Source organism: Nycticebus coucang, chromosome 19 (assembly GCF_027406575.1).
Source record: "Nycticebus coucang isolate mNycCou1 chromosome 19, mNycCou1.pri, whole genome shotgun sequence".
Classification (NCBI taxonomy): domain Eukaryota; kingdom Metazoa; phylum Chordata; class Mammalia; order Primates; family Lorisidae; genus Nycticebus; species Nycticebus coucang.
Genome location: NC_069798.1, coordinates 26,169,934 through 26,191,244, shown reverse-complemented (window position 1 = coordinate 26,191,244; position 21,311 = coordinate 26,169,934). Strand labels below are relative to the sequence as shown.

The 21,311-nt window shown below is 39.4% G+C and overlaps 1 protein-coding gene across 5 annotated transcripts in view; it reads left to right on the top strand.

The window, feature by feature from the left end:
• The first annotated feature begins 2,544 nt into the window (after positions 1–2,544).
• NOL4 (nucleolar protein 4) overlaps positions 2,545–21,311 on the top strand; it is a 429,636-nt gene continuing 410,869 nt past the window's right edge. For 3 of the 5 annotated variants that reach the window (XM_053571784.1, XM_053571782.1, XM_053571788.1), the window contains exon 1: positions 2,545–4,488. In XM_053571784.1, coding sequence (XP_053427759.1) covers positions 4,225–4,488 — 264 coding nt within the window. In that variant the 5' untranslated portion in view covers positions 2,545–4,224. Of the gene's footprint in view, positions 4,489–4,867; positions 5,426–21,311 lie in introns of those variants that run through there. The other 2 variants (XM_053571785.1, XM_053571783.1) reach the window with 1 other exon arrangement.

The window sequence follows — 21,311 nt, the reverse complement described above, 5'->3', positions numbered from 1 at the left end:
TTCTTCTGTCTGCCATGCAGGCAGGACCCTGGGCCCACATTGTGGACTAGAATTCAAATACAGGGTGAAGAACCACTTTTTGGAGAGCTATGTGCTGTTAAGAGGGAATTCTGAAGAAAGTGTCTTGGGAAAATGTCAACTTAAGTTCCAGGCAGCCTGTTCAGATGAATCAGAGAGCTGAAAAAGCAGCTCAGTTTGACCACAGAGATGAAGAAGCTGGGGAGACCTGACTCTAGAGAAATCAAAAAGGAAAGGAGAGAAATGAGTCCAGAATGAACTGCCGAGGTAGACTTTAGATTTTATCAGGTATTTACTTCTTTAGGTGAACAGGATATGTAGCAAAGGTGTTGACTCAGGACAATTAATAATGAGAATATGTACAGAGCAGATCATACTGCAGGTTCCAGTAGAGACAAGAGAATCCAGACGGCTCATTAAATCTTGGCTCTTAAAATTGTAGGACTCTTCCTTCCTTGACTCCAACTTTAATATTCTTTGAGTAGCTACATCACTTATCTGTTCCTTCTAAAAAACAATGCATCTCAAGGTGGCACCTGTGGCTCAAAGGAGGAAGGTGCTGGCCCATAAACTAGAGGTAGTGGTTCAAACCTGGACCCTGGCCAAAAACTGAAAAAAAAAAAAAAAAAAAAAAAGAAAAAGAAAAACAATGCATTTTGCACAATCTGTTTTAATTTTTGAGGGTTTTATTTTTTGCTTGTGTATCAAATTTAGTGAACACAAATGTGGGGTGATAGCATATTTATTTGTGTTCTAAGATTCTGTCTAAATTGTTCTAATTTGTGTACATTATGGCTTCAAAAACAATTATTATAACAAATGTGTGTGCATATATACACGTATACATTATATACATTAGGGTGTCAATAATAATTATTATAACAAATGTGTGTAAGACCCTGGCATTTCCTTAAGGTAGAATCAACTTCAACCAAATATCAATGAGGAAAAGCCAACGGGCATGGAAAAGAATTATACCTGCCTATTCCTTCTATTCATCATCTCCTTTTATCTTTCATTAATTTACTAACTTGATATACATATACATAAATTAAATAATCATTTACTATGTGATTGCTCATTGTGCTACAGTTATTTGCAAAACAAGAAAATATAAACTCTCAAAAATCTTCCAATCAATCAAGTTTTATTTGAACAACGCAATACACTCAGGTGAAATTATAAATACAGCATAAGGAGTGATGCAGTTCTTATGATCTAAATGAAACAATGTTCTTTAAACTATAGGTTGCTAGTCATCCTCATCCTTTTGTGGGTCATAAAATAATGTATTAAGTTGGGACTGTATTTTACCATGCAATAATAACATAAATAAAAGATATTGGGGCAAATATCAATGTATACTGATAATGTAATATGCTATCATAAATACTTGGAGGTGTATGGATGCCCTGTATGTGAATATAAAATGCATGCCTTACTGTGTGACAGGTTAAAAAAATGTCTGCAAAACACAATCCAAAGTACTGGGACAGTTTATTTTGAGTGGTCAAGGGAAGAAGATGTTGAAAGTACTTAAATGAGGCTTAGAGGAGATGTAAGAGCTACAAAAAAAGAAGCCTGTAACGTGAATGAAATTATAGCCAGAAGAGAAAATGAACTCTGTAGAACCCGCGATATCTTGAATGACTAATACACAATACACAAATAAATCTATCCGTGAAGCCACAGGAGAGACTTTGAACGGAGTTGTTCCTGTGATGGACGCCACGCTTAGAAGCTGCTTCAAAACAGTCTCTGTCCAATTGGTTGTTCCAAATATTTATGTATTAAAAATATTGAGTTTTTATAATGTAAAAAGTCTAAAGATACTCAATTCCATAAACTGAAAGTGGTGTTTCCTTCCTCCCTGTCCTCATCTTGTGACTGGTGTTGGACGGAGACCTCTCTGAGCTCTATGGTCTAGGATTTATCGGACAAAAATTCACGGACTTAAACAATTGATTCATTTTAGCATATGTTTGGTACAAACGAAAGAAATAAAAAGAATAAAAGCAGTCAGGGTGGCCTCTGGAGCAGGGGAGCTGCTGTTGCAGAAATCTTATAAGTTAATGAGAATTCACCGGGACTCCAGAGAGATGGAGCGAGGAGAAAGGAGGAGATGGCGGTGCGGGGACTCTTCCTCTGCAGCTGGCCCTCTCCCTCATTTGTTGCTCCAATAAGCAGTAATTAGGTCCTGAGCTAATGGTGTCAGCTGATCTGCTGTTTTTAGGCTAGACCCAGAGGAATCTCCATGGAAACCCTGCTGGAGTCGTCCCCCCACCTGGATGCTGCGTGCTCCTTTCCGCCACCTGGCTGCCGCCGGGCCCGCTGCTCCCGCCTCCCGCCTCTAACCTGCAGCCCGCAGCATGCGCACTGCCCCCGGGATCCCTAAATGGGACAATTCTGCCCGTGACGTCAGCGCCCAGCCGTCTCCACAGAAACTTTTGTCCCACTGGCCAATCAGAGAGCTTGGAAGGGGCAGGGGAGGGGAGGCGGGTGGAAAGGGAAGTGGGAGGGGTGGGGGTGAGGGGAGAGGCGAGAGGTTTAGTGTGTGGAGCAGCTTGCGCTCCGCCCGGGCTGTCAGTCCCGGCGCCAGCCGCCGCGAGACCTTCCCGGAGCCGCGCGCACACCCCGCGCGCCCAGGCGCACCGCACACCCTCGCTCCCCCGCTCACACACGCGCGCACACTCGGCCCGGCCGAACAGGAGCCACTGACCATTTTGCTAGTGCCGGGGCCAGCTGCGGCGCGGTGGGCGCAAACACCCCGTGTTCTCGTTAGCGGCTTTCGGCGGGGAGAAGACGACAAGGCAGAAGGTGGGCTCCGACGCGGACCGGGCGCCCGGCACTGGTCGGGCCGCCTTCCGGGCAGAGCCGCTCCCCGGGACGCGCGCGGGCCTCAGCAGATAGTGGAATAAAGAGGAGCGGCTGTGGCCGCTGCGCGAGGACGATGGGAACTCCCCTGTCTCCAGCTCTGTGACAGACGGATGGAAGTCCTGAATGGAGCAGCTGCTGACTTCATTTGCTTGGAAAAATCGTGCGGGAGAACTTGTATTTGGCTACTTTAAACAGTGGAGGGGGTGTCCATGACGTGGCACGGGGAAAACAGACGACTGAAACCTCCCGTGTGAACTACAAACTGTGTCCAAGCAAAGGAAGAATGGTCTCTCCACGTATTTTATTTTCACTCAAAGGGTTTCAAGCACCTGCATCATAAACTTCTGTGCCTTGTACCCAGTCAAGCAGAAGCCGGCAGAGTCCTGTCTGGGGGTCCCACCGTTACCCTGGAGACCCGCCGCCAGCGGCCTGCCTTCCTGCACCCACATCCCTCTGGAGCGGATGTCTGTTTGGGGCACTCCCGTTTATCCTGTAGAACTATGGCCAAATCTCCATGAATGCTTCGCTAATTTGCAGGACTTAACTCCTAGGACCTACATGCGGGGTTGGAATTTATTACAAATGCATCTGAAGAAATGATGGTTTAAACGTTTTTTTAAATATCGTTTAAAAAAATGCTGTAAACAGGATTTGATAGGCTTAACAACATGGCAGGTAAGAACTTTCTCTCTTTCTAGTCCCTTAACACCCGTCGCAAGAAAGGAGAAGCCCAGCAGGACCAAGGAGAGAGGAGCTCCTGGGAACCCGCGTGCCCTTGGGGGCTTTCCAGCGCTCTACCCGGCCGCTGCTTTCGGGGGAGGCACAGCCCTCGCTCCTGGACTACAAGGCCAGCGGCTGGAGAAGCCTCTGGGGCGCGCACGGGGAGGCGGCGCTGTGGTCCACCTGCCCTGCCTCGGACGCAGCCCAGGGGGAGGCGTCGAGAGACCACCCCAATTCAATATTAAGAATTTTAATAAACCAAGGAAGGGCATATTAATTATTCAAAACCTAGCTCCTCTGGGCCAGATGCTGTTGGGATGGTCCCGGTCACACAGTATTAAAGAGACCTATCATTAGGAGGACGAAGAAAAGCGTCCGAGACGTCGCTGCATTACGAATGAACCAGACTTGGTAGCATTGATCGCTGGTGCCCAACCGGACCCTCCTCCCCTCTTCCCCTTTCCTCCCCCAACCCGAGGCAGCCTCCCGCGGCGGCGGCCGGGACCTCGCGTCCCTGCATCGTGGCCGGGGCTGCATTTTTCATGAACCCGGGGTGAACAGGTGCGAAGTGCGGCGGGAGCATCCGGCCCGCGGCCGGGCGCAGCGGCCATGGAGAGCGAGCGAGACATGTACCGCCAGTTCCAGGACTGGTGCCTCAGGACTTACGGGGATTCAGGCAAGACCAAGACGGTGACCCGAAAAAAATACGAGCGGATCGTCCAGCTCCTCAACGGCTCCGAGTCGAGCTCCACGGACAACGCCAAATTTAAATTCTGGGTCAAATCGAAGGGCTTCCAGCTGGGCCAGCCGGACGAGGTCCGCGGGGGAGGTGGCGGCGCCAAGCAAGTGCTCTACGTGCCGGTCAAGACCACGGTGAGTGACTCGCCTTCCTCTGTTATTTGTCTGCCGGAGCAGCCCGGCGGGGAGGGAGGAGGGGGAGAGGGGGAGCCGTGAGCCACCGTTGGCTCGTGTGTCCCCCACCTTCCTCAACCCCCTCCCCAAGTCGTCCCCGCTCGCATTAGCCAGGCGCGTTTTCCCCGCGGTGGAGTCTTTGTGGTCCTTTATTTTAAAGCGCAGCGCACAGCCAGAGCTGACCGCCCCCCGCCCCTCCGCCTCCCGGCGCCGGGACCTGCTGCTGGAGCTGCTTCCCCGGGTCGGGCGGCGTCCGACGTCCTCGGGTTGGGCCATTGTCCCGTGTCCTTCTTGGGCGCTTGGCGCGTGCCCCGCCGCTGCCACCGCGCATAAAGGCCGGCCTAGAACCCCAGGTTCACGCTCTGGTAACAGGCGATTCTGATCGATATAGAGTCTCCTGATTGGCATAAAGCCCGAATGTGGCGCTACCAGTGGACGTGGGGTTTTTCCCTGGACACGATCAGGTTTTACTGTTAGATCGCCGCCCGGGAGACACCGAGCAGTTCCAAAGCCTTGGTCACTCCCAGAGGTCGTTGCCACGACTGTTCAGATTCTAGATAAGATCCTGGAGACCCCCCCCCCCCCCGCATTTCCTTCTTCACTCCCCCTTTCCACAAATAAAGCCACAGCTAGAAGATGAACAACAAAGAGAGATGGGCTTGGGCACGATCAGATGGTGTGCGTTTATTCCTCTTTCTGGGGTGGCTTAGCTTCCTGGCCACACGCTCTAGCCCAGGCGCCGCGAAGTGCTGGCGTGGAGTATCTCAGCCTCGCGCTGCAGACGCCGGTGGGGCTGGGGAGCGGCGGCAGCTCGGTTTGCTTTACAAGAAGACGGGGATTGTGGGCTGCAAGTAGGATTGCAGATGGGATGCTTGAGACCTTTCTGCGTCAAGCCACGGTGGGTACCGGGCTGGAGCCGGGATGGGGGAGGCTTCTGGCGTCCTTTGTATTTTTGCCTCCCTTTGGGTTTCTTGAGCATTTGCCCCTTTTTCTTCCTCCCATGCTGGCAACTGTTTCCCCATGCACTACTCCTGAGGATGCTCCTATAAGGAGACTTCTTCAAAGCTATTCTATCCCTAATGGAAGTATATTCAGTTGTTAATATGTGTATGGAAGGTTTTTAGGAACAGTATTTGGAGAACTTTTGGTTTAGAAATCAGTTTGTGGTTTCCTAAGATTAATGAGATACTGTTGTTTGAAGGATGTGTATTTCTTTTGGAATTTATACAAAAATTGGGAATGAAAATAAAGGTAAAATGGAAACATGAAAAAGGTGGATCTATAAAGGTAGCCTTCTCCTTTAAAACATGAGGCACTGCTAAAGACAATAGGGAGATTACTGGTTTTACTAAGTAATGAGGATTGGGTTGGCATGAATTAGAACTGAGATTTATTTACATCTGGATGAGCCAGAAGTCTGTTGTAGAGAATGAAGTGCTTTGATTGATTCGTATTGGGAGTAACATCATGAAGCTGAGGTAAAGTATATTTTATTGTTAGACAAAATTAGAATCCAAAACATAAGAATGGATTTCCTTTGGACGATTCTGAGCTAACGGAATGAAATTAATCCTGTAAGCTGTGTTTGCTTAAATTACTATTTAGTGATATCATATATGTTTTAAAGCAACATTGACAGTTGGGGAATTGGTTTTCATCCCTTCTAGGTTAAACTTGAGTTCCTCTGCTTTATTGTTAGATTCATTTGTGTATTGATACCATGAGTTTATGCTTGATTGGAGTTAGCTACACCCAATATATGTGTTAACACGTGTCCTTTAAAAATTAATTAAAAACTCTAACATAAATTCTGTAATAGATTTAGAGGTACTAAGATAATCATGGATGCCAGTTATTCAAACTAGTATTCAAATGCTCAGATAGTCCTATTTTCAGTCAAAAATTAATGCAGGGTTGTTAAAGAATTATTGCTAAGACATTAAATAGAGAGTGACAAGTCCAAGGGTAATAATAAAATAACACGCGTTCCTTTTCAGAAAAGATAACGTATTTATGAGAGAAAATTTAAATCATCAGGTGATATTCTTAGTTTCCATGTATATTTAAGAGTTCTGTTTTTCATCCAAGCCTATTTTGAAATATTGAAGAGGTTTTTAATTTATGAACTCTTCTATTGCCCTTTATAAAATTTTTATGCTGCTCCTGACATAGAAATATAGGCTCCTCCTTCTCTGAGAGACAGCCAATCATCATGTCAATGAGTTAAAAAAAATAAATAAAAGATGCCCTTTTGTCATGTGTTTTCCCACATTTCAAATTATTTCTTCCTTAAAAATATGTTGATTTTTCTTTATCATGGAAGGAGTAAAATCATCAGGAAGACAAAAAATATATTTTCTTTTAATTCAAAGGCATGTATCGATCAAAATAAAATACTGTGTTTGAATGGTTATTTTCAGGGAGACTAAGAATAATCCCTAACTACTGGAGATTTGAGGGTTCTTGGCTGGCTTTGCTGGTAGTGAGAGATGCTTTGCTCTTGATGTTACAGTAACCCACTGCTGCTGATAATTAGACATCATTACTACCGCAAAAAGGGAAAGAGAAAAGGGAGAGGACAAGCTGAGGCTAATTACCTGCTCTAGTTTAATGAAAGAGAGAGAGACTTGATAACACCTGGGAGGCTACACTAGAACAGAGTAGACTCACTACATAGACTTAATTGTAACAAAACTATCCTTCAGTCTCATAGTTAGAGAAGCATGATTTCTACTTCTTATTTTCCCCAAAGAAGACATGTAGCTTTGCAAATACTAGTCCCCCACTCCCTACCCCACAGCCTAAACTTAACTTAGGATAAAATCGAGCTAGTGACAACTGACTTAAAATAAAGATGTTCACTGCTGGAAAAGATAAACATGCCCTTTATTATTTGTCCTGGACATGTCCAAAGCCTGGCCGGGGGGCGGGGGGGTTGGACATGTCTGTCACTGATGTTTAGATTGCTCTGAGATTGGGGAGATACTGTTTGGTCACCAAGCAACAACATCCTGCAGCTCAGCCATTTTAGGTCTGGAGTGAGTCCTGTGCGTTTGTGTTCCTGCCCACACGTGCCTAGCGTGAATATAGACAGTTGGTTGAGTGTCCCATCTGTGTTTTTTCCATACTTCCATTATTTACCTTTCTTTCATTAAAGGTGTCAGAAATGTGGAATAGTGAAGAGATGAGTGACCTAAAACAGTTTTGAAAAAGATATAGCAGATGTCTGACATTGATTATAATAAACTTTTAATCAGTAATAATTTTAAATTCACTTACTACGGTTACTCTACCTCTTTGATAGTTCTACTTTAGTTTGTTTTTAGATGCTTTTGATCTTGATTAACATTTTGCTTTCTGGCAACAATTCGTTGTATCATCACACTTAACAATTTAAACTACCATACATTAAACCACTTCATATTATGAATCCTAAACTTAGAACATACACAGAAAATTTATTAAACCCTATATTTTAAAAAGTACACTGCATTGTATAAAACATTAGGAAACTTGGTAAGCTCATATTTTTGTCTTTCAGTATCAAGCAAAGTTAAGAGTATCAAAACTGTGTAATCAAACAATGTGAGTAATACCTATCTCAATCAATATTTGTAGCAACAGACAGGTGTACATTTTGCCTTTTTTGTGTTTTTTTTCTTATTATTTATTCTAATGCAGACCAGAAAATGAATTCTAATCCGGACAGGAAAATGCATTCTCTTTAGTTATGTCACTTATAAATGATGATTTATTCGGTTCTGCAATCTGTTTTTATATTATTCTTGCTGTGCATACTGCTAAATGATTATTGTGCAGTGATTGGAATGAATATTCATGGACTGGTTAATAAACAGTTACTGGGCGGCGCCTGTGGCTCAGTGAGTAGGGCGCCGGCCCCATATACCGAGGGTGGTGGGTTCAAACCCAGCCCCGGCCAAACTGCAACAAAAAAATAGCCGGGCGTTGTGGCGGGCGCCTGTAGTCCCAGCTACTCGGGAGGCTGAGGCAAGAGAATCGCGTAAGCCCAAGAGTTAGAGGTTGCCGTGAGCCGTGTGACGCCACGGCACTCTACCCGAGGGCGGTACAGTGAGACTCTGTCTCTACAAAAAAAAAAAAAATAATAATAAAATAAATAAATAAACAGTTACTGTGTCTGCTAGTTCTCTAACTCTGCTTTTGGTTCTAAGTCCTTCATGCTACAGGAGAGTGAATGAAATATCTCTTAATGAGTCTGTCTACCTTTCTTCCTGGTCTAATTTCATGCCTGAGGCACACATCACTCTATTAGACCTTGATCTGAAATTTGCTACAGAGCCAACTATGTATTGTTATGCTCTGAATCTATGACCCAGAGACAAATCCTAATAGCAGTTACTGAGATAATACGCACGTTTGCTTATCTTCTGTATTTCCACAGTGGCACTGCTCTGATAGCCAATGCATTGTTATCTTCACTGAAGTGCTCTGAGAGGACACTTTTACAAGGATTTTGGGGTCAAACAGATCCCAAGAATGGATCTCAGCAATGTGGCCTATTGGCTGAGTGTAGTGGGTCCTTGTGGAGTTTCTTAACATTAGTGCCATTGTCAGCTCTTAGAGAATTAGGGAATAAGGGAGCCCTTTAATAGAGTCCACTCTGGTTTGAGCATAAGGAGCAACGGACTTGTAAAGATGAGTCCTGAATATAAAGGGGAAAGTAGGCTCTGTTAGTACTAGACTACCCCACATTTATTTCCTAAGGTACTGGTTCTTAAATTTCCCCTTGGTTCTTCCTTGTCCTGTTAGTAACCATAGTAGGGGAGGAAGGGCAAGATTTCAGCGTTTGTATATATTCCTTTTATTAACTTCCTGAGCCAGCTTGGATTCTAGTCCTCAAGAGTATACTCACTGCATGGGATAGAGGAAGGATGTAGAAGAAAATATAGGAATATGGCAGCAGAACTTTCAAGGTTCAATCATAGGATCATAAGGATATCCTAGGGCTATCCTAAGGATCATAATCAAGATCATAAGGATCTTTTCTCTCGTATACATAGTCCTTGTATAATATTTGCTAAACCTTTTTTTTTTTTTTGTCTAACTAGGAGTCATGTAACTCTAATATGTTTTAGGTTATATTCATTTTCATAATCTTTGGGTAACAAGATAAACTTCAGAGCTAGCATAGATGGCAAGAAACATGGCCTGTGAACAGAGTGTAGATTTTAGAGCACAATTTAAATCCTGGCTTTGATGTTTACTGCAGATGTGAGTTAGGTGAAGTTTCTCAAATAGAGATACAGTTTACTCTTTGTAAAATGTTGGTAATAGTACTGGATGTAATAGTTTTGCATAATATATAATATATGCTAATGTGCAATATACAATATGTGCTAATATTTGTACCATTATGGGTGCGTATACCCATAATGTATACGTACAAAAGCATGTGGCATACATAGCCTAGGCCTGGAACATGGTAAATGCTGAAAAAATAGGAGTTATTTTAAGAGAACAAGAACATCATGATGTAATTATAATTTGGCATATATTATTAACTCAAAATCATACCACAATATGGAGTTAAAATATGAGGTACATTTGTACATAGGTATGTACATATTATTATTACAATATTCTGCCTACTCCATTTTTGAAAAATAAAAATGACTTTCTTTTTGGGAAAGTGATACCTCCTCATTATTTAAAAAATCTGAGTAAAAAGGAAAGACCAAAGTTAAAAAGTCACACCAAATCTACCATCTACATATAACCAGCATCAGCTAAATATGAATGTCATTCTAGATATCTATCTAAATATACATAAAAACAAAGATAAGATACAGTATTGATAATTATATAGCAACAAGCAGAAATAATTTTCTAAAACTGGAATGATCATATGACAATTTAAATAAGAAAAATGGAAAATAAAATATAGTATTTCCAAATACAGCAAAAGAAGAAATACATGAAATTTAATTAATTATTCATAGATACATGTCTCTTCCCAGAGGTATTTATTCCTGAAGATAATAGAAAATATTGAGAGACTGAATTGCGTTTATTTTACCAACTGTAAATTTTCATTTTATACAATATCATTGACTTTCTCTAGTGACAAATGAGAAGTAAGCTTATTTCCACTTCTTCCTATCTCCGTGTTATTTAAATCCTGGTTTACATTTTATCACATTTATTATAATTATTATATATGATTTCATATTTATTGTAGGTTATAATTTTGTTTGTATTGTCAAGGTTTTTGATGTTTATTTCAAACTATATGATTCCTACAGTGTTTTTTTTTTTTTTTGGTTGCTTATATTTAAAGGCTTATTGTCTGTTCTTTTATCTAGTTATTGTTACCTCTGAATTCTTTGATTACCTCTAATTCCTGATCATCATTTTTTTTTTTTCCTAAAGGTGCGTGCATTCTATTCTTTGAGGTTGCCTTTGTACCTGAAGGACAACTAATCAGTTTCTTTATTTCACTCTTTCTCCTAGAACGTTGTAAATTTTGTGTGTTCTGTGTAAAATTAAAGCAAACCAGTTTTCTGCCATTTCATTAATTGTTTACTTTTTATCCCTGAAATGAAATAATTTTCCTAAGATACGTTTGAAACCCACATCTCACTCTGTATTTCTCCTGGGTAATTGTGTTCCCATCCATGACTTCCGTCCTGTCTCTGTTCTGGTGACTTCATGCACATCTTCGGAAGTCCATATCCTATACCCTAAACAACACAGGTCTGAAGTGTGATGATACACTTATATGCCTTTTTTTCCAATAAATACGTTGGAAAAATTTTTGGAGATTTATGATGGTCTGAAAAAAATTCTCACACAAATTGCATAGTTTAGAAATATCAAAAACTTAAGAAAAATTAGGTATGTTATAAATGCCTAAAATTATGTCAATACTAGTTTATTTATGTGTCATTGACAGTTTTTGTTATTGGTAAGGCTTCCAGTCAACAGTCCTATTAGTGGTTAAGTTCCAAGGGAGTCAAAATGTTATATTTGCGTGTTTGATTAAACGGGGAAAAGACAACTAATCCTCTCCCTGGTTTAGGGTCAATTACATTTTGTATTTTTTATTGGGTTTTTCTGCCAAGATATCCCCAAGAATCTCAAATTGAGTATATCCAAAAATGAATTTCCTTCTCTCAATTTCTCTATCCTAGCTCTTCCAAGCTGCCACGTCTTTTTTTATTCCCTTTCTCCATAGATGGTAGCACAATTTGCATACACATAGAAGCCAAAAATCTGTGTGGCAGGCTTGATTTCTCCTTTTCCCTCCCTCTTTAGAGTCAATGCTTCATCAAGTACGATTGACTCTACCAATTCATTGTCAGCCATAAGTTTCTTACTGCACCATGTCAGCTATCCCACACTGTACCGTAAATATGCCTATTGCCTAATAATTTGGTCATTTCCCTCAAAATTGTTTTAAAGGAAGGAAGCTCATCTGTGACTTCTAGGGACCTAACTACAGTTGCCAGATGGCTGGCATACCATGTGATGCATTGTTGGTGCTCAGTATTAATGGAATAAGTAAAAATCTCTTCCTAGCCTGATACCACATGATGGGACATTCTTATTTACTCCTCTTACAACAGCCTCTTATTTATCACCACGCAAGAGCTTTTTAATTTTATATTTATCTGTATCTGCCTGTTCATCTGTCCATACATGCATCCACCTTGCCATCTATCCGTCTGTTTTAACTATGGTAAAAAAACATACAACATAAAATTTAGCATATTAATGATTTCAATTGTATAGTTAATTAGTATTAAGTATGTCACATTGTTGTGCAGTAGATCTCCAGAGCTTCTTTATCTTGCACAACTGAAACTCTTATGTCCATTAAACCAGTGGTCCTCAACATTTTTGGCACCAGGGACTGGCTTTGTGAAATACAGTTTTTTTCACATACAGGGTGGGGGGTTGATATGAGTATGCAAACAGTTGATTTATTATGGTCTCTGTGCAGTCAGACCTATCTGCTCATGTTAATCTGTATTTGCATCTGCTCCCTGGAGCTAGCATCACTGCCCCAGCTCCACCTCAGATCAGCTCAGTGTCAGAAAACCCAGATCCTTTGCATGAGCCATTTGGGGTAGGGTTCCCATCCTCTGAGTATCTTATGCTGCCACTGATCTGACAGGAGGCAGAGCTAAGGTGGTGATGCCAGTAATGGGGAGTGCTATAAAGCCGGAGGAAGCTGCCCAGTGATGGGGAAGCTTCCCAGCAATGGAGAGTGCCGTAAACGCAGATGAAGCTTCCGCTGCCCACTTTCTTCTTGCTCACCTCCTGCTGTGCAGCTCTTGCTCCTAACCAGCCACGGACATTTGGGGACCACAGCATGAAGCAATTTCCCTTTCTCCTCTTCCTCTACCCCTGGGAAGCTACAATTTTACTTTACGTTTCTATAAAATTGACTACTTTAGATACCTTGTATGAGTGGAATCATACAATGTTTGCCTTTTTATAACAGACTCATTTCATCTAGGATAATGTCCTTAAGATTCACTTTCATTGTAATAATATGTGACAAGATTTCCATTCTTTTCAAGGCTGAATAATATTCCATTGTATGTATAGCCCACATATTGTTTATCCATTCATTTGTTGCTGATCGTTCGCATTACTTCCACTTCTAGACAACTGTGAATAGTGCTGCTGTTAACACAGGTGGCAAATATCTTTTCAAGATGCTACTCTCAATTCTTTTGGATTGAAAGTGGGCTTGCTAGATCATATGGTAGTTTTAGTTTTTAATTTTTTGAGGAACTTCCATACTATTTTCAAGAGAAGTTGTATACCATTTTTTTTTTTTTTTTTACAGTTTTTGGCCGGGGCTGGGTTTGAACCCGCCACCTCCGGCATATGGGACCAGCGTCTTACCCCTTTGAGCCACAGGTGCTGCCCAGTTGTATACTATTTTAAAGTTCCACCAACAGTGTACAAAGGTGGAAACTCCTTCAGGCTAAGGAATACCGATGTTATTCCTCATTTAGAGTTCTTTAATGAGCATACTTCTCTTTTAGCCAATTGCAAGTGTTAAATATAATACAATTAATATTAACATTATATAAATTATTTGCATTTATAAAGTTGTTACTACAGGGTAATGATTGGGCTAATTATATTTTTTAAAAAATGCCCCTTTAATCTTTATAACAGTCCTATGTTATGTGGTAGTAACACTTTTTTATTATACACGTGAAAATTATAGTGTAAATTAAGGTGAACTTCTAAAAACACACACGTTGGAGTGAGAAACACAATTTCAATTGGGTTCCAAAGTCCTTGCTTTTTTTTTTTTTCTTTTTTGACACAGAGTTTCATTATGTTGCCCTTGGGAGAGTACCGGGACATCACAGCTCACAGCAACCTCGAACCCTTGGGCTTAAGCGATTCTGTTGCCTCAGCTTTCCAAGTAGCTGAGACTACAGGTGCCTGCCACAACACCCAGCTATTTTTTTTTTTTTTTTTTTTTGGTTGTAGTTGTCATTATTGTTTAGTAGGCTTAGGCTGGGTTTGAACCTGCCAGCTCCAGTGTATGTGACTGGCACCCTAGCTGCTGAGCTACAGGCACCAAGCCCAAAGTCCTTGCTTTTAATGGCTACTCTCCAAACTGTTAAAATAATGAGCCCCAATTGCTAACAAACAAAAAAAAAAAACCACCTTGACTATTGTCCCATTATATACATTTTTATAATATACATATATATGTGTGTGTGTGTATTATATATACTTCTGTTTACAGACTTAACTCTTTATAAAATACAGTAGAACCTCCAAAGTTGATCACCTCCCTAAATGGACTACCTCCTGAAGGTGACCTAATTTTCATAGACCAGAACATGCACTACATGTATGTATCGGTACAGCAGGCCCAGTTCCTTATGTTGACCACCTCCATGTGTTGACTGGTTTGCTACAAGTCCCTTGGGTGGTCAACATATAGAGACTCTACTGTATAATTAAGATGTAAATATATTGTTTTGAGATTAAAATGTAAATCCATTTTCCTCTTCACCTCTGTATGTTATCTCATGCAATTCCTGGTGTTTGGAGACAATTATTCTAATCCATAATACAGTCTTGCCTCACAGTAGAACATTGTGGTTAAAACCTTATGCTTCAGGCTAAAAATATTACCTCCTGAATTATAGGGAGTACTTCTGTAATTAACTATCATGGCATTAAAGTAAATTCCTTAACCATACAGATCCATAACATTTATAAAACAATTATACAAGTTTGATGTTTGTATCAGAAGAGAGAATATTTCCTTAAAGACATGTTTAGGGAACAGTTTTGAATAGCCAAAATATAGGAGACAGTGGAGATGAGGTTGGAAAAGTAGCCTAGGATGAAATTATGGGAAACTTCTAGTACCATGTTAAAGTTTAGACTTCATTCTGTAGGGAATGGCAGCTACCAAAAGTGTCTGAGCAGGGATGTCATGATTTAGGTCGCCTTGTGGATAGGAACTTGATGTCTGTTCGTGGTTTATGAATGTTACACAGTATAAATCAAACAAATAAAAATTAAAAGTTAAATAATTCCTTCAACTCATTTTTTGAAATATTATACAGATATTTAAAATTAACAAACTTTAATTCAGTATAATTCAGTATCTTGATGTTGTTGAGTCATGCTCTATAGAGCTCAGAATTTATTAATCTCAGCAAAAAATATTAAAAATAGGACTGTGAAACTTAATAGATTGAAAGGCACTTGAAAATAATATGGAATACATAATCTTGTAATAAACAGGGTGGTGTTGTTGGGTGGGAGCCTGAGGAGAAATGATTGTTGACCTGTTAGTTGTTTCTATCCTATATTCACAACTACAAAGACTTCTTATTGGAGAAACACTTTCAAGTACCAAAGAGTAGACTTCTATATAGAATACTTATTCAAACACAGACCATTTCAAAGTAAAACAAATGTTACAAATATTTCTTGAAATAGTTAAGAGTTTATGCTTTAAGGCAATATTCTGAATTTTACCACAACTTATTTCTTGCTCATACTTTTTAACTTTATATATGGCTTAGTTCTTGTGTGTCATTATGACAGAATCCTGATGCAGGGATCCCCTGCTTAGGGCTGAACAAGGACTTGACAATTTCTAGGCCTGGGTGAGCTCAGAAATCAGTCTTATCACAGACTCCATCTCTAGGCACAGATAGGCCTGTTACAGATCACATTCTCTGAACACAAACAAGTCATAAAAAAAAAAAAAAAAAAAAAGGCAGCCAGACTGGTAGTTCACCTGGGCTGCTTTTCTAAGAGTGGGGAACATACCCATGTCCTCTTCTAGGGCAAAGAAGTATACATTAGGTGGGACCATATTCCTGCATGGGGCAGTTTTGAAATTAACTTCTGCCCACAGACCTCTGGTGTCAAGTGGTCGTGACATATTCCATATGTATATTCCATCTTCCCCAAACCCTTTGTCCACAGGATAGAAAAACAAGTCTATCATCCCCTAGATAGAAGGCCCCAGTGGACTTCCCACTTGGGTCCCCCTTCACTGAATGTAGCAGAGGTTTCCTTATTTTTTATCTTTCAGTAATTTCTGTCCTATTGCTTACGTGCATGGTCCATGGATTCATTCTTCGGGTTCAGACCAAGGACCTGGCAAAGAGAAATTATGGCTATAGTACTACAAACTGGGTAATTTAGAAAGAAGAGGGATTTATTTATTATAGTTATGGAGGCCAGAAAGTTCAAGGTTGAAGGACCCAAATCTTTTCACTGCTTCATCCCTTAGATGAAGGTAGCAGGGCAAGAGAGCAATGTGTGAGAGAGAAGTGAAGGTTGCCAAACTCAACCTTTTATCGGGAACTCACTCCTGAAATAATTAACCTGCTCCAGAGAACAGCATGAATTCATTCACAAGGGCAGAGGCCTCATGACCTAAACATCTCGTAAGCTTCCCATTTCTCACCATCATTGCACTGGAGATTAAGTGTTCTGTATATGAACTGTGGTGCACACACTCAAACCCCAGCAACACCCATATGCCAGTATCTACCACCGACAGTATCTATTTTTGTACATTGGGCTAGATAGACTCCTAAGGTGACTCCCAAATAACCCTCACCCTCATATAAGCTCTTCCCCTTTGAGTTTGGGCAGAACCTGTGACTGCAGTAAGTCCTATAACTTCCATAATTATGCTATATGGGAAAGTCGACTTTAAGAAAGAGGGATCTTTAAGTGGGTCTGATCTAGTAACATTAATTTAAAAGCAGGAGGTATTTACTTGGTTAGTCATAGAAGAGGAAGTCAGATTAATTTGAAACCTGAAAGTGTTTAATGAAAGGGAGGTTCTTTCTTGCTGAGATGGAAGAGGGCATGGTTTTTGAGCTGAGAGTAGCCTCTCCTTGTTGAGAGCCTGCTTGGCCAACAGCTAGCAAATCCACAAGGAGTTCAGTGCTATAACCGCAAGGGAATGAAAGCTGCTGGCAACCTAAGGGCTCTCGGAAGCTGATCTTTCCCTAGTGGATCTTCCAAATGAAAATGAAGCCAGCTGACACCTTGATTACAGCTTTATGAGAATCTCAGCATCTAAAATGTGCTGGTCTTCTGACCCACAAAAGCTGGGAGATAATGTTTGAGAAATTTTAAGCCGCTAAATTTGTTGTAATTTGTTATCAGCAAAAGATAATATGAAGTCCCTTAATGTAAAATTTCCCCCAAACATTTGCATCGTTTAAAACAGGTCAAGAATTCAGAATTATATTTGACCGAGATTATTTATGTTTTAAGACACATCTGGAAATAGTTTAGATAGCCTTTCCCTCTAATGCCTAATACATTGCTGTTTTTGTAGTTTTTGATGAGATGGTCCACAATTTAGTAAAATATGTGACTTCTGACAAGTCATTTGACCTATTGACTGTTTATTTTATTTTTATGTTGGTGTTTTTATTTTCAAGTATTATTTATTACATTATATTCCATGTATCTCCTAAACAAGGTAGCTTACTACTTTAGATTTTTAAAAGTAGCATAGAGACAAAGATGTACACATATCAAAATAAATCATAATTCACATAATTACAATTAATTTACCTTAAAGTACAGTATATTTAGAAATGTAACACATAGAAGAAAACATAAAAATACAAACGGTCTATGAACCAAGTGTATGGTGCCCCATGATCATACTAATGTACACAGCTATGATTTAATTAAAAACAAATAAAATAACATTCGTTCTTATTAGAAATAACCATTCTTTAAGTTAATTTAATTTAAAAATACATTTTATAGATTTTGAATATCAACATTTGTGAAATAGAATATAAAAAATAGTCATAGGTAAGTCTTTTTCTTTTGTTAAGATATTAGAAATAAGTAGAAGCTAGTTTGCTCTCTATGTTGAGTTTGTTTTGATTTTTTTCTTTTCTCTCTGAGGTTTGTTCAATAGGCTTTTATGTTACACTCTTCTTAATATTAATCAAGTATTCATTTATGCTGGTTATTTTCACAGTTACAGATTTTTTTGCAGTGTTTTGGAGCTGTTAAAAAGCTGGAAGGTTAGAAAAGATACTCAGAATTTAAGTTAGGAAGTTGGAAGCTTAATTTTCAGAATAAGGAGTAACCTTACTGGTTTTCACTGGACCTAACTAAAGTTGCCAGATGGCGGGAGGGTTTAGGGGTTTAATCTTGGGGCATGGGGCAAAGCTAAGTGGCACATATGGGGATCTAATGCCTAGTCTGGTCATATTAGTACCATGCTCTACCCAATTGACCTAATTAGATGAGATTTTCAGAACTAATATCAAAGGTTTGTTTGAATATCAGATGTGGGTCATGTTCCCTGAGCAGTCTCTGCTTACATGCTCATTGGTGTTTACCTCGGGCCAGTTTAAAGGAGTTGGGCTGTGTTTGTTGTATCCCAGTTTCTCCATTAAAGCTACCATTACAAAACATTAATTTGAGTATGTTTGGTCTCACTAATTTGGAATGTGTAATTCAGAATTAGTAGCAATTTTCATAGAGGTAGGATAACATTTACCCTGCACTTCCTGTTAAAGGAGGATAAATTTACAAATTCCTAATAATAAAATAGTAGAGGGGACATGCTTTTCTGCATAACAAGGGAAACATTTTCTTAAACCATCCCTAGTCTCATATAAACAGTTAATATTTCTATTCCATTATAAATGACTATCTACTTAATAAAGTAGATGCTAAGAATAAGTACCCTTTAGCTAATTTGCATTACTCTGTTATACAGAATATAATAATGTGTTCCTTACAATTTTCAAATAAGATTACTCTCTAACTTTAAAGTCAACACCCTTAATTCTGCACAGTGATAGCCAACGTCACTTTAAAGTGACAGAATAGCTCACAAAGCTCTAAGATTATAACATTTAACAACAATAACAATGTTTAAAATAGGGACCAGAAACAAAAACCTCGCAAAGAACAAAAACAAATACATTCAGAAAAGAAATCAGACGATTGCTGTAACAAAGTATTAAGCAATAATAATAATAGTAATGCAAAGAAAGTTTAAAGTTTAAGCCCTTTTAATTTTGTGAAGGCAAAAAGTGGAAGCCTAATGAACACATGTATATGTGAAAATAAAAAAAAAAGTTAGAAGAAAAAAAAAGATTGTAACCTACTTGAAAACAGAAGCAGAATTAAAGTTCTCTTATAGAATTTCACTAGTGAATAAACCAAAAATCTCTCTTCCCTCTGTAGACAATACTGAATGATTCCCAGGACAAGAACAGACTCACCCATAATATTCTACCTGTGGTGGTTATTTTAACTTTGTTGATGTAAAATTGAGTTGTAGGCATAGCATTTGTTATGTTTTTACCATACCTTTTCTTTTTTTTGCTAATATAAATATTTCATAAACTAATGAGTTCAACAACTTAAATTCAATGCTCAATGAAGACTGTAAATAAAGGTAAATTATGGCTTAGCGCCCATAGCACAGTGGTTACAGTGATGGCCACATAAACCAAGGCTGGTGGATTCAAACCCAGCCTGGGCCAGCTAAATAACAACGACAACTGCAGCAAAAAAATAGCTGGGTGTTGTGGTCAGGCACCTGTAGTCCCAGCTACTTGGGAGGCTGAGGAAAGAGAATCACTTAAGCCCAAGAGTTAGAGGTTGCTGTGAGTTGTGATGCCACAGCACTCTACCAAGGGCGACATAATGAGACTCAGTCTCAAAAAAAAAAAAAGTAAATTACTAAAAAGACGTGGGAAATAGAAAAACATAATAAAACCTGGAAGGTTTTTACTTTACAAATAATGACTAACTTCCAATTCTCCATTATGGGAATTGAAACTAGAAATCATAGACAATGCATTATGGAGGGTTTATACACTTGCAGTGCCAAACAGTATACCCATATTGTAGAAAAGATCTTTGTTCTGTCACAAAATTTTGGGAAATAATTATGCATTAATATATATTAAATAAGATTTAACATTAAAGGTTTAACATAAAACATTGAAACATTATATTATCTTTTATGCCTTCCAACTTTACCTTTTCTTGCCACATTGAACAACTTCCTGGTGGGTAGCAAGAACTTTTTGAATTAACATAGCAAGTGATAATAAGCAGTATTTACTCACCCACAGAATTATGAGTTAAAGACATAAATACTGGATGTGCCCATATAATAATGTATTTTCTTGATGACAGAGAACTTAGTGTTTCCTGAAGGTTTTATTCCTATTATGGAGGAAAATGTTTTCATCTGCAAGAGCCCAATAGTTCTTAATTACTTGCCATTATCCACATTTAGCATATTTGATTATTAGGGTTCCAAACTGGCTTGACCAAAAAGAGAAAATGCACTGGTTGAACTTTTGCCAATGTTGGGAATATTAACTATGTATTTCTTAGTATAAATTAAATCTTGGGTTTTATATTACTTTGATTTCTTGTGAGTTTAAGTCCAGACTCTGTATTTTAATGAACTTCTATAAACTAATGAGATCTTCAAGAAAGTCACTGATAGCTGCTGAAAATGGAAGGCGAAAATGAATGCTAGGGAGGGAACCAAATGGGACCCATTATAACCTGACTTGTTTAGAGATTTACCTTGTAGTGAACTGTCTCTTGGGTTATGGTTTCCTTGACATTGTGGCTGTTGTTTTCTGAGTGGATTATATGCTAAAATATAGTACCTAACAGATTTTTCAGAGTTATGTATAGGAACAATGATTTAAAGTAGTTTTCAATTTTGCTTACCGCGCCCCCCCCCCCAGAATATTATGGGGAGCACGAATGTTTTGGTTACATAGATTCCTTTTGTATTGTTTCAGTCAAAGTTACAAGTGTGCCCAAGATCCAGATCCTGCGTTTCACTCATTCCTTCCTCCACCGCACTCTCCCACCTCCTTGATTTCCCTTGAGTTTTACTTCCATCCGTGCAGCTGAATACTGATCAGTTAGTTCCAATGGAATAGTGAGCAGTTTTTCCATTATTGTGACATTTCACTTAGGAGAATTGTCTCCATTTCCATCTAGATTGTTGCAAAAGATGTTAATTAATTTTTTATGGCTAAGTACTACTCCTTATAACACATTTTATTAATCTACTCATGAATTGATAACATTTGATATGGTTTATTCCATATCTTTGAAATTGTCTAGTATAAGTGTTTTTTAGATAAAATGAGTTTTAGATAAGATGGCTTTTCGATACAATGACTTTTTTTCCTTTGGGTAAGTCACAATAGTGGATTAAAGGGTGACTGGATTAAATGGTAGGCCTACTGTTAGTTCTT